This window comes from Canis aureus, chromosome 13 (genome assembly GCF_053574225.1).
Source record: "Canis aureus isolate CA01 chromosome 13, VMU_Caureus_v.1.0, whole genome shotgun sequence".
NCBI classification, from domain to species: Eukaryota; Metazoa; Chordata; class Mammalia; order Carnivora; family Canidae; genus Canis; species Canis aureus.
In genome coordinates, this window is record NC_135623.1 from 48,839,162 (window position 1) to 48,855,341 (window position 16,180).

At 48.3% G+C, this 16,180-nt stretch overlaps 1 protein-coding gene across 5 annotated transcripts in view; it reads left to right on the forward strand.

The window, feature by feature from the left end:
* The window catches only part of STAB2 (stabilin 2), a 139,565-nt gene that overhangs the window by 35,440 nt on the left and 87,945 nt on the right, over window positions 1-16,180 (forward strand). For all 5 annotated transcript variants that reach the window (XR_013350892.1, XM_077846120.1, XM_077846118.1 and 2 more), the window contains exons 10-17: window positions 3,285-3,418; window positions 4,983-5,065; window positions 6,652-6,801; window positions 8,205-8,348; window positions 8,872-8,928; window positions 9,082-9,207; window positions 13,666-13,719; window positions 14,015-14,095. Coding sequence is in view for 4 of the 5 variants with exons in the window: in XM_077846120.1 (XP_077702246.1) it covers window positions 3,285-3,418; window positions 4,983-5,065; window positions 6,652-6,801; window positions 8,205-8,348; window positions 8,872-8,928; window positions 9,082-9,207; window positions 13,666-13,719; window positions 14,015-14,095 (829 nt within the window). In the remaining variant the exon portion in view is untranslated. The remainder of the gene's footprint in view (window positions 1-3,284; window positions 3,419-4,982; window positions 5,066-6,651; window positions 6,802-8,204; window positions 8,349-8,871; window positions 8,929-9,081; window positions 9,208-13,665; window positions 13,720-14,014; window positions 14,096-16,180) is intronic.

Consider the following 16,180-nt stretch of genomic DNA (forward strand, 5'->3'; position numbering starts at 1 on the left):
CAGCACAGTGGTGATGAGCACAGGCACTGCCATCGACAGGCTGTGTGGTCTTGAGTGAGATACCTAATCTCTTTGTCCCTCTGTTTCCTCACCTAAAATGTGGCTAATAACAGAACCTACCTCATAGCATTGTTGTATCAGGTAAGATACCAAGGTGAGGCCCGTGCAGAGGTGACTAGAATAGCAGCTATCAATAGAGGCTGGCTATCAGTCTCACCGATCTCCATTCCCAGTTGCGATGGAAGGTCCTTGGGGGTCCCGCCCTCCTCATCTTTAGTGCAACAGCTCCTGTCACTGATTAAAACAATGACATGAGTGACGCTTTGGAGGAACAAATGAATCAGTGAAGGACTGAAATGAACAAGCAAACAAGGGAAGGAAACAACCAGTCAGTCCTTTGGGACACCCTATAATTTCTAGATCTCAGCCAGCACTCCACGTAAGTAATTCCATTGCATAACTTATAAAATGCCAGTGGCTTATGGGTATTTTCAGAGCTGCAAGACAGCAAGAGGCCTTCGCTCCTAATAAAGAAGCAACTTGATTGCAAGGAACATGCCACAGCCACTGAAAGCATTGAAGTCAGGCACCCCATCTCGTGAAATCTCAGATTCTGGACCAAGATTTTAAACAACAGTGAAAAGTGTTTATATCCCACACATTCCATTCGGTGCTGTGACCGTTAAAACAATTCTCCTGACACTCCTAGACCAGCCAAGCCACTGTACGCAGAACAGACTATTGGCCTCACCACAGCTTAGGGAAGTTTTAGAGAGAAACGTACTTGGCAGTTTGTTCAAGCTTCTTCTTGCTATTATCAGCTGTCTTGAAATGACATTCCTGTAATTTAGCACAAGGACTATTGTGTCACCCTAGGAGGTACCAGTCTCCCTGTGGGCTTCGCAAATTCACTGTCCTGGAGTACAGCACCTGCGGAGGAAGCTGGTGCTTGGGTAGGAAACTGTTATTTGACCATGTTGAGTACATGTAACAGTGAAACCACTGTTTCACATTAGTGGTTCCTCCAACTCTATCGACACGGTCTGGAGGACCTGTCGTTGTGGAGGATGCCCCGTGCATTGTAGGGCACTCAAAGCATCCTTGGCCTCCAGCCGTCGGATACCAGCAGGACTTTTATCTCAGTTATGACAACCAAAAATATCTCTGGACATTCTCAAGTGTCTCCCGGGCACTCTGGTTGCTCTATAAAAATTCCAGAGTCTCAATCAGTAAATAATCTGCCCATCACCCATCCAACCAGGAGACTCACATGTGTCCCAGAATTATTTTAAGTGGTCCTTTCTCCTAGAACCTGTCCCATATTTCTCTGGGCACAAGTGCTCACTTCCCCCTCTGTGCCCCATAGCATCCTATTCAATCTTCCCTCGTGGTCCTTCTCTGGAACTCAGCTGTGTTTAGGGACTTGCCCTGCTATATCCTGGCTCCTTCACAGGATGGGTGGCTCCATTTTTCCAATCTCACCAACACTGTCACCATCATTGTCATAGTCATCACCATCTACCAAGTACGGAGCTCTTCCTACATGTCAGTCACTGTGCCAGCTGTCCTTGGTGCATCATCTCCTCCGTTGACAACCCTAAAGGTGTTAGTAAACCCATTTCACAGATGAGGGAGCTGAGACTTCAGGAAGTCAAGTGGCTTTATTTTGTTGCTAAAAATTGTTTGTTTTCAGGCCCATCTTCAGCATGTGAGATACTAACAGGGCCAGACATCTGTTATCATCACCTTTGTAGCCTCCTTCCTAGCAAGCTCCCTAGAATTAAGTAGATACTTGGCAAATAAGCAGTTCGACAATTAGGCATCATCCCAAGTGCTGGATATAATGAGGAGTGAGTGGGATGCAGGTCGTAGGCGAGCTTCCCATCCAGCAGAGGAGATACACCTCAGGCAGAGAGGGCTGTGGAGGAGGAGGTGCCCCCTGGCTGCTCCCATCAGGGAGAGTCAGGAGGCCAGTGATACTCCTTAGAGCAGATCATGCCTGAGCCATGAGGCGAGGCCAAGAGAACATAGCCGGCAGGGCACATGGCCTGAGAAAGACATCACAGTCTTAAAAATTTGCTGAAATTTGCAACATGCAGCAGGAAGGAGACACAGGCAAGTCCCCCAGGCGTCTTATGGGCCAGACCCTCTTCCACGGGTGAACAGAGTCCACGTCGTTTCAAGCTCCAGGGTGCCAGATTTCCCTTCTGGAGAGACCCCTCAGAGGGTTGTGTGAAGGACTGATTTGAGGGGAGGGAAGGGAGGGTGGAAAGGCTGGTGAGGAAGTCAACACAGCCATCTGGGCAGGGGTAATAAAACCCTGAAATAGTTGTTCAGCAAACTTGCTGAAAATAAGTCTGTTTGCCATGGGACCGTTTTTGGAGACACGACTGGACTTGTGAGTGTGTAACCGTCCTTTGGAAGCCTCTCCCCGACGTGAGTCACACCTGTGGGATGGACAATGGTGGCCTCCCTGCACCTCTCACCTTGCCACGGCCCCCCGCCTTGTGTCAGGTTCCTCACTAACCCCGGGACCCTGATGAACGTCTCCTTCCTAAGCACCAAGCACCTTGCCGGCTTCGTCGGTGGCCAGCAAACCTCAGTGACGTAGCAGGGCTGTCCGGAGCCAGCCCCTTCCTGAGCCCGGGAAGCCGATGATTAAATTTTCGGGATTGTGCAAGCTGGCTAATAGCCGACCGCATTTGAGACAGGCCAAGGTGCAGTGTGACCCGCGGGGACAGACCGGGCTCCAACCTGACTCTGCCCAGCACTGGCTCTTAAGTGCGCGCCGGCCCAGCCTGCTAGCACACCTTTACACTTTGTCCCTGGCTCTTAGTCTTTTATGAAACTGTTGTATAAAACTGTGGTAAATTTCATTGTTTATGTGTTTATTGCAATTTGAGTGCCAGTTATCTTTCAACCATTCAGCAGGCACCTGCTTAAACCACGCTCTGCGCTAGATCTCAGCACTAACGCAGGGCATAAACATGTGCAGGGCAGCCCCGGTGGCGCAGCGGCTTAGCGCCGCCTGGGGCCCGGGGTGTGATCCTGGAGACCCTGGATCCAGGCTCTCTGCATAGTGCCTGCTTCTCCCTCTGCCTGTGTCTCTGCCTCTCTCTCTCTCTCTCTCTGCATCTCTATGAATAAATAAATAAAATCTTAAAAAACAAAAAACATGTGCACAGCCCTCGCTCTTTCTCTGATCTCTAACAGGGAGTTGGTCTGGAGGCTCTCCTTACTCAATGGCTCTAACCCCTGAGGCTGTGTTTTCACCTTCCCCGTAGATGCACTTGCCAGAAGGGTTACGTGGGTGACGGCTCAACTTGTTACGGAAACATCATGGAGCAACTGAGGGAATTAAACGCTGAACCCAAAGGAAAATGGCAAGGAAGGTTGACCTCTTTCATCTCACTCCTGGGTACGCGGCTACAGGTGTTGATGGACACGTAAAGGGCAATCATCTTGCAGCCAAGGCACCTGCAAGGCACAATCTTTCAGAAAGGGACAGGGGAGGCATCTATTGTAATTGGGCCCCTAGGGAGGCATCATGCAGGCCAGAGGGAAAAAACAGGCAGCTCTTTCCAAGGAGACAAGGAGGTAGTGCCAAGAGGTCTGGCAGTGCAACAGGTGGTAGGCAGAATGCTGAGGACAGAGTCCTGGGGTCACTGGAGATGAACAAGTCTGCAGTAACAATGTGATAGGGCAGCTACTGATGTGAGGATGGAGACCATTCTCTTTCCCTGGACCTTATGGGTCCTCCAGATGTGAAGCAAGGTTGGCAGTAATAAGGGAACAGAGAGTCACTAAAACCTGGGGCTGTATCCATGGTCCACAGTGGGTGCCAGGGAATTTGGAGAACAGGTGTCAGATCTTCTCACATGTTCCTGGTGTTTAGCATTGTTGCCCCACCCCCTCCCCAGCCACTAATTGTCTGCAGTGACACCAGCCCCTCAGGCAGGGTGACAATCTAAAATGCCTTCATCTTTTCCAAATGCCCTCCAGGGGCCATTACCTAACACCCCCTTGAGAATGAACTATTACATTTGATTGCCCCATTGGACAAGACTTTCAATAAGATACAAATCTGTCCAATCAACAGAAAGTAAAACACAGACTTGACCAATCAACAGAAGCCTTAAAATGTTAATACCAAGAATTCACCAGTCACCAAAAAATGATTTCCCAGAAAGAGCACAAACAGAGGATAGATCAGTGTCACCTTGTTGGCATAGGTCTTCCCACCCAGACTGCACACGTATCCTCCTCTTGCCCAGGCATCTTCCAGGGAGTCAAGTACTTGTGACTTGCTTCTGGCTTCTTACAGCCTCCCTCTGAGGCCTCAGACTATCAGATGACAGCAGGCAGGGGTGACAGTGTCCTTTGCAGAGTATGCCCTCGAGCATTTCCCTGGACAAAGCCCCATCACCTTCCACCCACTTATGAAGTGCTGGTCCACGTTGTCTGCTATGTGACAGCCCAGAGCCCACCCTGCTGTCCCAGCTTCTCCAGCAGGATGGAAACAGCTCCCGCTACGTAACTTGCAGAGCATCATGCAAAATGACAAGATGGGGTCCTTTGTTCAAAAATTATTAAACATTTCACAGCGGCAACAGCAGAGAATTACATCAAGCATGAGGATCTTCTGAGCTGGCCCTGGATGGAACAGGCCTGTGTCTCCACTCACTGTGATGACAAACAGCCCAGAAAGTCAGGCACAGGTCAGGGACCTGCCAGGATTGTCTGAGGATTTTGTCACATGACCCTCACAGAAGGTGTCATCCCAGGGTCTCCTTGAAGCCAAACCATAGTTCTGTAGAACCTCTGGGGCCGTGGCATCATGATGCCTTTTGCTTTCTTGGAGCTTCCCGGGTTACAAGAGCCACACATACCAGTTAGAATAGATAAGCTCATTGCTTGATTTACTCTTCATATGCCGCTAACTCACTTGGTGTTTTCCTTCTTTACATATTTCTATTCCCAAGACAAAACCTATGCCTGGCCGCTAACTAACCTGGGACCCTTCACTGTGCTCTTGCCCACAGACAAGGGACTGAAAGGATTCAATGTAAGTATTTAAAATAAAGTGGTAAACCCACAACAAAATTAAATCTACTGATGATAAGGATGGTGATTTGGGGCGAGGGAGTGGGGGTAAGTAAACGTTTAGTAAAATATGACACCCTGACCACATGTACACTGATTGGAAGACATGTACTTGCATGTCCAGCTTTCTAGAGGGCCCACCAGTGTCCCCTTCCAATCAAGACCCCTTCAAGGGTAACGACTGAGGGATCTTAAGTATCATCACATGATAAATAGAATTTGCATAACGTAAAACTGCTTACTTCCTGCAAGAAGAATTAACCTAACATATAAGCTACATATTCATTCCTTTAAAATCATAATATATAATGGAATCCCTGGGTGGCTCCATTGGTTAAGCGTCCAACTCTTGATCTTGGCTTAGGTCTTGATCTCAGAGTTGTGAGTTCTGGTCCCACACTGGGTTCCATGCTGGATTCCATGCTAGGTATGGTGCCTACTTAAGAAAAAGTCATCATAAATGATGACAGTGGTGGAGGAAAGTAGGAGAACACTGTGGTCTTCTACATGAACAGCTGCTCTCTGAAGTAATATCATGCAGTGGGAATGAAATCCATGATGCCTGGAGGAGGCATCCTATCATGACGGTGTCAATACAGCTGTTACATTTGCTTTAACAGAGATAATGGACATGCTGATGTGCATAAAAGTGGTTTATCTTAATCCAAGATATTTTGTGATGATAATTTTTTTGCTGCATTGAATAAAAACCCAGGAAGTGCCAGACCCTTCACCCTAATATCCACCACTGTCAGACAATCTGAGATGAATCAGCCATTAAACTTCAGAAGTAGCCTCATGCCCCTCCTACTGGGGAAGAAAACTTACGAATAGGGAATGTCTCTGCACAAGGCACTTTGCATGTGGTCTCTTGTTTAATATATAGATTATTCACACAGAATTAATAAAAAGTATCTGTTGAATGATTGCTGACAAAATTTAATACTGACAAAATGTAGAGTTGATCCAGTGGATTTCAAAAATCCTAATTTTCCTGTTAAAAGCTCTATGGATCTAGTTTGCACTGTCTTTTTGTTGTTGTTGTTGTTGTTTTTGGTTTTTTTTTGCACTGTCTTTTTTAAATTTAAATTCAGTTAGCCAACATACAGTACATCATTAGTTTCAGATGTAGTTTTCAATAATTGATCAGCTGCATCTAACAGCCAGGGCTCATCCCATCACGTGCCCTCCTCAGTGCCAGTCAGTCACCCAGTTACCCCGTCCCCCCACCCACCTCCCCTTCTGCAACTCTGAGTTTGCACTTTCTTTTCACATAACTTCTTGTTTCTTTCCCATCTGCTCTGTGGGCTCAAGATGATTCCTGAGTGCCTACACCTTCCTTACTGCTGGTGGTCTAGGAGGACACGGAACACCACCTCCCACTCTCTAGATGGCACTGCCCCCAAAGTCACCTGTGTCTGAGAAAGCCCAAGCCCGAATTCGGGTACCCTGGCATTGATGTCTCTGAGTGGCCAGTGCATGCCCCATAGCCTCACTTTGTCCTTTAAACACCAATGGAGACTGAGAGAACTGGCTCTTTTTCCTTAGGTAGAAGATCTCTTGGTGGATAAGAAGGCTGCTCAGTACTTTGTGAAACTCCACATAATTGCTGGGCAGATGAGCACCGAGCGTATGAATAACACAGACACTTTCTACACCCTGACTGGGAAGTCAGGAGAAATCTTCAATGGCGATAAGGTGAGGATCTCTCTGATTTTCACTCCCAGAAAAGAAGTGTCTGCTGAGCCAGTGCCCACAGAATCTCTGTCTGTGTTTGGCCCCATGGAGGTTACAAGGAACTTCCTTCCTTATTCCTTGTTTGCCAAAGCACTTCCCTATGAGGGAAGAAGCCGAGAGCAACACCAGGAGGGATCTGGCAGGAGAGGAGGATTGTGGAGACAGGGTTATAAAATGCTGGGCTTTGCTGTGGTTTGAATTCATCTTTAAGGGCACATCATTCAGGTGTCAGCAGGAAGGAGAAGCTGTGCAGTGTTTCCTGGAAGCGCCGGCACAAAGCCAGATCAGCATCCCTCTTATAAAAGGAAATGGATTATGTTTGTTTTAGGTTGCTGGAGCTTATCCATCTTCTGCAAACCTAGCACTCCTTCTCCCCTATGCCATGAGTCCTGTTCTGTTGTTTATGTAAAACTACCCTTCCCCCTTCTCACAAATAACTTTTCCTGTCACTTTACTGAGCGAAAGAGGATGTGATTAATAGAACATGCATGTGCGGGTTATGACCTATATTGTTGCATTTCACCAACTATCAACAGTTGATAGGTTATTGAGCACTTAATCTATGCAAAGTACTGACATAAACCTTCATTTATGTTGTATAAGACTGGCAACAACCTCATAAAGGAGATTTTTCAAGTGGGAAAACCAAGAGATCATGAGTAAGGGCCAGAGGCAAGATTCAAATGCAGATCTCCTTGCCTGATTCATTAACCAGTGTGTTGTACTGTGTGTGTAAGGATGGATGGATGGACGGACGGGTGGATGGACAGATGGACAGATGAGTGGATGGATGGATGGATGGATGGATGGACGGTGGACAGATGGATGATGAATGATGGACAGAGATATCTAGATAGATGGATGAAAATGTAGCTTCTTTTCTCACAAGGACATTCTTTCACTCATTCATTCATTCACCCATTCATTCACTCATTCAATACATATTTATTGTCTATAGCTTGTAAGAGCCACATGAAAGGAAGAAGGAATTAGCTTCAGTCATTTATGCAACAAAAATTTTTTATTCTGTGCCTTGGCTATAAAACACACTAAAGTAGGTGATAAGTTTACAGTAAATTGAATCGTTTTGCCCTTCTCACCCTTGCAGGCTATTGGGGGAGACTTATGATTCCTTATTCACATTTAGCAATCACTGGTAGTCATCAGTGGTTTCACACATTATCTCATTTGATCTTAATGAAAGACCTGTGAAATCAAACAAGAAAGTGCCAAGTTTCCTATTTGAGATTAAGTGATTTATCCAAGATCATATAGCCAATAGATGACAGCCAAGGACTCAAGACTTCTAATCCAGTACTCCTTCAAGGATACCACATGAATTTTATTTTTTCTTGGTGTTTTAGGACAATCAAATAAAGCTTAAACTCAGTGGAGGCAAAAAGAAGGTAAAAATTATACAGGGGGACATAGTTGCTTCCAATGGGCTCCTGCACATCCTTGACAGAGCCATGGACCAGATGGCACCCACATTTGAGAGCAACACTGAGGTGAGACATTTCCCAAATCCATCTTTCTTTGTTCCCGGGAGAGTCATATCAAAGAAGAAAATGCATGCCAGCACTATGTGGTTGTCCTTCTTGTGCTCTAGGACCCTAACCATGGGGAAAATAGGATAATTTCTGTTTTCAGTGGAAACTTCTGCCAACAGAAAGAAAAACATACAACAGGTGCATGAAAGATCTCAATTTTATGACCTCTTTCATGGCCACATATGATGATTCAGTCTAGTATCCATTTGTCGTGAAAAGTTCTCTCTTGTGCTTTATGGGGGAGGGCAGTCCTCACTGCAATAGAAATTTATTTCTTTTGACTCATTTGATTATGGCCAAAGGCTACCTCAGAATACACAGATCTAAACCACTTTTTCAATAACAACAGGAAGCATTTCTATAATGTGTTGTGGTTGACTTGGTTCTTTTCTATCCACATTTACCCATAAACTCTGTCACAAACCTTTTAATGTTGGGGTGTCTATTTCCTAAACTGCCTGTTTCTTTTTGTGATTTTTAGCAAACCATAATGACAATGCTGCAACTAAAATACAGCAAGTTCAGATCTTTGTTAGAGGTACGTACTTTTCATGAGCTTCTGGAACATGGTTTTATGTCCAGTCTTTTATATAATGAGCAGAGGTGTCAATGATAAATATTTGCCAAGGAATGACTTGAAGTATTTGTCAGAGATAGGTTGCAGATATAAACTTTCATTTCTCAAATGCAGGAAACCAATGTGGGACGTGTCTTAGAAGAAGATGGGGCTGGCACACCATACACCATTTTTGTTCCAAGTAATGAAGCCTTGGACAATATGAAGGATGGCACTCTTGATTACCTCCTTTCTCCAGAGGTATGGTATTCTACGTACTCTGATGGCATCGTGTCAGCATTGCTGCCTCAGCCTATGCCCATACAGACTTTTTGCAAACTAGAGATGTTCATGTATCACCATCTACCCTCTAGCAACCGAGGCAGACATCATTAATCAATCACAGTCCTCTGGAACCATGGATGTGGCTCCAATATCCTGGACAGAGTTCCAAGTAGCCAGTCAGACTGAGCACAGGAAATAAAATCTATTTGCTGCCCTAGTTCTACATGATTAGTTTGATTTTTCCTGGCTCTTCTAGTATATCTCAGTGGCAAAATCAATATTTTGATTTCCCTACTCCAAAACTACCGAGAAGATGAATTCCAAACTAAACCACCCTGGGACAGGTCTAGGCTAAATGTAAAAGGCACAAATCTTGGGGGGACCTGAGTGGCTCAGTGGGTTAAGTGTCTGACTTGACCTCAGCACAGGTCTTGATCTCAGGGTCGTGAGTTCAAGCCTCATGTTGGGCTCCATGTTAGACATGGAACCCTCTTTAAAAAAAAGAAAAAGGAATAAATGTTATTTTTAGATGCCCCAGACATTGCTTTCTATTGCATTCACCTCTCTTCACAATAACCCTCCACCCCTATTTACCATAAGACTTCAATTCTTTCACATTCTCATCTAGAAAGGAGATTTTTCTCCTTCACACAAGAGCGTAAATGACTGGCACCATTTAAAGTGTTTCCTCTCCCAGAAATAACAGCCTGAAGCTGAAGGGAAGAGTGACTAATTATGGAATTTCATTCATTAGAATGTGAGGTGATGGAATTCTAGGAAGGGCCATAGCTTTCCTCCAGTGCCCTAAAATCATGCCACCATCCTGGCAACGGGGCAAGACTACTCACAACCTCATGTAGATCAGCTCATTGCACAAAATGAGGGGCCCGGATCTTTTAGGGCAGAGATTCCTAAATTTCAGTGTACTTAGAAATCGCCCTTGGAGCCTGTTATGTAGGTGGCTCACAAACCATTCCCCAAGCGTTCTGATTTAATGGCACCTCCATGAGATCTAGAAATAGACATTTGGGGAAAGTACCAACTTTTTAACTCAGGTGACCCAGGCCACACTGTTTCTGGAACCCTGAGACTCATTGCATGTATGGCTTAGAGATGCACAGGGCTACAAACCTCTCTAGAATACTTTCGGGCATCTACAAGGACATCTTGCTTTCAGAAAATTTTGGATTAAAAAACGTGTGGATCCAAAAGATAAATCAGAAGGTAATCTCTCACATTGCAAGCAGATGTTCACCACGTGAAAGGATTCACTATGGGTTTCTGCTTGAACTGTTGGATTTCCCAGTGTCTTCAAGATAGAGCACTGTTGTAAAACTATGTATGATTCACATGCACATTTTCTGAAACAACATTGCAGAAAAACTGGTGTAGCTCTCTTTGAAACACAAATTCACACTGAATTTTAAAGCAAAAAATAATAATAATAAAATAATAATAATACTAATAATACTCCCCTGGGAGATTATTAAAATCCAGAGATTATATGGCTTCACTGAGTCCATAGCTTCTACTTTAATACAGGTTTTTAAAAATAATATTAAAGGCGTTCTCAGACAGCTAACCAGCTACACCTAGAATTAAAGCAAAATCTTTTCATTCAAATAGAAAAACAGCAACCTCCCTGCTTTTCTGTCAAGCACCTTTGCTCAGAAAGCTCTTTGTCTTCCTTCCTAACTCCTTGGAGCTGTGGCTGGAGCAGCTTGCTTGGGCTATGGGGAGGAGACTATGTAGTCTTCCCAGCCCCCTCCAGGGAGAGCGCCTTGCAGCCTGACACTGACCTAGGGCGGGAGCACTTCTACAGCAGAAGCTGGCCTGTGTGGAGCTCGGAGCTCGGGGCTCCCTTGGCTCCACAGAGAACCGATGTGCCGCTGCCGCTGGCTCCCCATCTCCTTGCTCCCAGAGGCAGCATCCTTCTGCCCTCAAAGGTTATAAATGCTGCAAGTTTCCTGGTTCTGAGTCAACAGTCTCCTTCCACATTGGTTTCTAGGTGAGGAATAGGATGATCTTTTCCGCTTTATTCTCAGGTCCAGAGCCTGTTGAGTTAAAGCTTCTCAACCTCTTGGAAGGTCTTTGTCTCTCCAGACATTTGAATAGCACGCTTCAGCTTTATTTCAGGGATGAAATCCAGCAGGAGACAGAAAGGGCCCCATCAGCTCTGCTGATGAAATGGAAAATAAATAGATTTCATTAGAGGAGCGGCTTCTGATTCTGATCTTCGAATGCCACATTTCCTTCCCAGCATATCTTTTTGCTTCGGGGAGAACTAAAGCAAAAAGTCCAGGAACTATGCTGCCCCCACAGAGACCGCAGTTACTGATAAGCAGCCCCAGTTAATGATTTGTCACCGAACCAGGCGAAACAAAAGCAAAGGGAAGGAGAGACTGACCCCACCAGCTCATGAGATGAAGGGAGGTGACACCGTGGAGTCCGGGCTCATAGGAGCAATGTGGTAGAAAAACTCTATGACCTGGCATCAAAGGGCTGGGTTTTTGTTTTTTTGTTTTTTTGTTTTTTACCTAAAACGTCAGGGAGGGGGCAGATGTCTTCATGAGAGAGAGGCTCTGCTACAAACAGCAGCTCCTGGACACGCACCCTGTTTAGCTGAGCCACCTGGACTGACTCCTAACCGAACGATGGCCCTCGTGGCCCACGGCCACACGAGGCAACAGGCACACACGATGGCAGGGATGATGCCCAGCAGCTCCTCGGCCCTTTTCTTTCTCCTGCTTCATGTGAAAAAAAGGATCAAACGCCAGTTAATTCTGGGGCTCTGGAAGTGAATGATCCAGTCGGTAACGTCCTCCCTATAGAATCAGAGGATCAGAAGGGGTCCCACTACTCTTTATTCTGCAGGTGAAACCAGGGCCTGGAGGGAGCCATGTGGCATGCTCAGGGTGACAGAGTCCCAATCAGGACTGCAAGGTCAAGCTCACTGCTTTTCCTAGGACCCCTTCCCCCCTTTTAACTTATTGGCACAAGTGTTTGCACGGGGCCTGCCATATGCCACACACTTTATGGCCTGGCAGCCCATTCATACACCAGGCAGATCTGGCCCTTGCCTCCCGAGGGTGTGCAGTCCCTTTGGGCTGGCATCACCCATCGGTCCCCACTTTTTCTCACCCCTTCCACCACTGAACATCCAAACTTATAGTAGCACTGCCTCTGCCGGCGAGTGCTCACATGTGGGAACCGTGAAGCAGCTGCGAGGGGAAGACAAGAGCCAGACACCCAGGAACGGAGCTAGGGCTGCAGGAAGTGTCACATCCAGGCCTGGTCCCCAGGGTCCCATGTCAACATTCTTACTGCTAATCCTGCCTGGCTCACGATGCTGTGGGCTGGTAGTTGTGGGGACCACACAATGCATCACCCAGAGGGAATGCAGTTGCCAACATATAGGGCGGAAAGCAGGGTGGCCACAGACGAGCCAGGACATGTGGTCACTTCACAGCCTGGGGACCTAGACCCAGTGCGCAGGGCCTGTTCTCCACAGGGCCGCTGGCTGCTGGAGCTTGCCCCTGGGGTAGTCAGCCTTGGGGAGGCTCCTGCAATCCTGACTGTGATCCTCCTCCCAGCCTCACCCGTGCGTCCACCAGTGTGCCACTTAAGAAGCAGAACTCCAGTGTCAGGAAGCCTGTGCCCCCGGCTCTGACTGCAGGGAGTCTGCAGGCCAACCACAGCAGACCCCACAGCTGCTGTGCCCCACAGAAAGGTCCCCTGTGCCCCTCACCTCTGCGGGCTCCCCCCCAGGCCACCCCTGTGGGGATGGCTCCCCCTGCCGAGAGTCTCAAGACCCCTTTCCTCCACCTGCTGCAAACACTTCTGGGGCATGAGAGACCCTGGGCAGGGCTTTGGAGGAGCGCTGACCATGTACCATGTAGGTGCAGAGGGGAGGTGTCTGCCCAGCTGTTCCTAGAAGGGTGGGGCATTCCCAAATTACCAGGATGTGGTCCGACACACGGACATTCACTTATGGAGGAAGTGAAATGGGATCGTAAGCTGAGGCTGCCTTAGCAATTCCAGAATGTGGCTTCAGACCTTCTAAGAGATGATGGAATTGAGGGTGGACATCTTAGGCTTATCCCCTAGGTTAGCTTGGTGAGCTCATGTAGCTAAAACTCGCCGTTGTCACACGTAAAATGAGTCGATAGCAGTCCTTCCCCCCACAAGGCTTTTAAGAAAATCAAATAAAACGTGCGCAGAGTGCTTCCAGAGTGGCTGCTGCCACAGCACAGGATTGGGGTGAAGCTCGGCATCTCGGTGTTGGGGTCCTTTCACCCTGCTCTCCCAGTGAGGACACGAGGGGTCATTTATTTTTATTGATTATGTGTCCAGAGTAACTAGAGGAGGGTCCCCACAAAAGGGGAGAGCAGTACTTCCTACAGGGACTAAAGAAGTATTTTGATTGTTTTGCAGGGATCCCGGAAGCTTCTGGAACTCGTCAGATACCACATTATCCCACTTACTCAGGTTGGCCCCACTTTCCTGCCCTATTTTCCCTGTTGTCCGTGTATCTGACCTAGTCTCACATTCTGTTATTACAGCGCCAGAAAACACGTGACAGTGGTTCTTTACTTGTAGCTCTGGGCCTAAGGGTGGGGAATAATGAGCCCATTATCAAGGGGACCCTCGAAGCCACAAAACTGGTGAAACCAGGGCTCCCATTATTTATTTCCTGGACTTCCGGACTATTGTTTCCAATGAGACCTTCACAAAAGCAGGGCTCATGCCTCGCTCAAAATGTGTTGTTCCCTTCTCTTTGCAGCTTGAGGTGGCGACCCTCATTCTGGCCCCACACATTAGGAGCCTGGCCAACCAGTTCATCCAGTTCAACACCACAAGCAATGTAGGTGTCACAACTCACATGCGTTTCTGCTCTGCTTGTCGCTATTGGCCTACCTCTACCCTAACTCACAGGCTTCTGTCTTTAGGATCACTGCATTTATTTGTTATTTTTTTCACTTCACTATTGTGTTTATTTGCTGACCAAGTGCCCGTGTGAGACCCAGAACTAGATGCCAAGGATAAAGCAGTGAGGAATACAGGCTTACACTGCAGCCAGGAAAACACACTTTAAACAGCTTAGTAATGATCTCATGATTTTGTTACGATTATAAGAAGTGTCATTTTAATTATGGTGAGAGTTTACAATAGGAGGAAGCTGCAAATGTCTGGGTGTCTAGAGGTCCTCGAGACGGGGGAAGCAATGCTTTAGGCAAGCTTCAAAGGGTGAGTACAGGCAACCTGGGCAGAGATGAGTAGAAGAAAGATCCAAGCAGCAGGGAGACTGTGCAGAGGCCCTGCGGTGGAAAGGAACATGACTCACTTAAGAGACTCAGTGAAGGCAGCTTTATTGAGCTGATCCCCTGGTCTAATACCAGCACAAGGCTGTGAGGACACAGATTATGACTCCTGTTAATCCACTGGTGCTGGTGGTGGAGGTGGTGGCGGTGGAGGTGGAGGTGGTGGAGGTAGAAGAGGTGGTGGAGGTGGAGGAGGTGGAGGTGGTGGAGGAGGTGGAGGTGGAGGAGGTGGTGGAGGAGGTGGAGGAGGTGGAGGAGGTGGAGGTGGTGGTGGAGGTGGTGGAGGTGGAGGTGGTGGAGGTGGAGGTGGTGGTAGTGGAGGTGGTGGAGGTGGTGGTAGTGGAGGTGGTGGAGGTGGTGGAGGTGGTGGTGGAGGTGGTGGTGGAGGTGGTGGAGGTGATGGAGGTGGAGGAGGTGGAGGAGGAGGAGCTGGAGGTGGTGGAGGTGGAGGAGGTGGTGGAGGTGGTGGAAGTGGAGAAGATGGTGGAGGTGGAGGAGGTAGAAGAGGTGGTGGAGGTGGTGGAGGTGGAGGAGGTGGTGGAGGTGGTGGAGGTGGAGAAGGTGGTGGAGGTGGAGAAGGTGGTGGAGGTGGTGGAGGTGGTAGAGGAGGTGGAGGAGGTGGAGGAGGTGGAGGTGGTGGAGGTGGAGGAGGTGGAGGAGGTGGTGGAGGTGGTGGAAGTGGAGAAGATGGTGGAGGTGGAGGAGGTAGAAGAGGTGGTGGAGGTGGTGGAGGTGGTGGAGGTGGTGGAGGTGGAGAAGGTGGTGGAGGTGGAGAAGGTGGTGGAGGTGGTGGAGGTGGTAGAGGAGGTGGAGGAGGTGGAGGAGGTGGAGGTGGTGGAGGTGGAGGAGGTGGAGGAGGTGGTGGAGGTGGTGGAAGTGGAGAAGTTGGTGGAGGTGGAGGAGGTAGAAGAGGTTGTGGAGGTGGTGGAGGTGGAGGAGGTGGTGGAGGTGGTGGAGGTAGTGGAGGTGTTGGAGGTTGAGGAGGAGGTGGCGGTGGTGGAGGTGGTGGAGGTGAAGGAGGAGGAGGAGGTGGTGGAGGTGGTAGAGGTGGAGGAGGTGGTGGAGTGGTGGAGGTGGTGGAGGTGGAGGAGGAGGTGGCAGTGGTGGAGGTGGTGGAGGTGGAGGAGGAGGTGGAGGTGGTAGAGGTGGAGGTAGTGGAGGTGGAGGTGGTGGAGGAAGTGGAGGAGGTAGAGGAGGTGGAGAAGGTGGAGGTGGAGGAGGTGGTGGAGGTGGAGGAGGTGGTGGTGGAGGTGGTGGAGGTGGAGGAGGTGGTGGAGGTGGTGGAAGTGGAGAAGGTGGTAGAGGTGGAGGAGGTAGAAGAGGTGGTGGTGGAGGTGGAGGAGGTGGAGGTGGTGGAGGTGGAGGAGGAGGTAGAGGTGGAGGTGGTGGAGGTGGAGGAGGTGGAAGTGGTGGAGGTGATGGAGGTGGTGGAGCAGAGAACAGCTGAGCAAAGGCCTGAAGGACATGGAAACACAGGCAAGCAGCAAGAATATCTGGGGGAAAGAGCATTCCAGAGAGAGAGTGAGCGAGAGAGCGCAAGGACAGACATAGGAAGAAGCTGTGCCTGTGCAGGAACAGCCAGATCAGGGCGCCTGAAGAGGGGGTGAAGGAAGAGCAGTAGGGGCAGT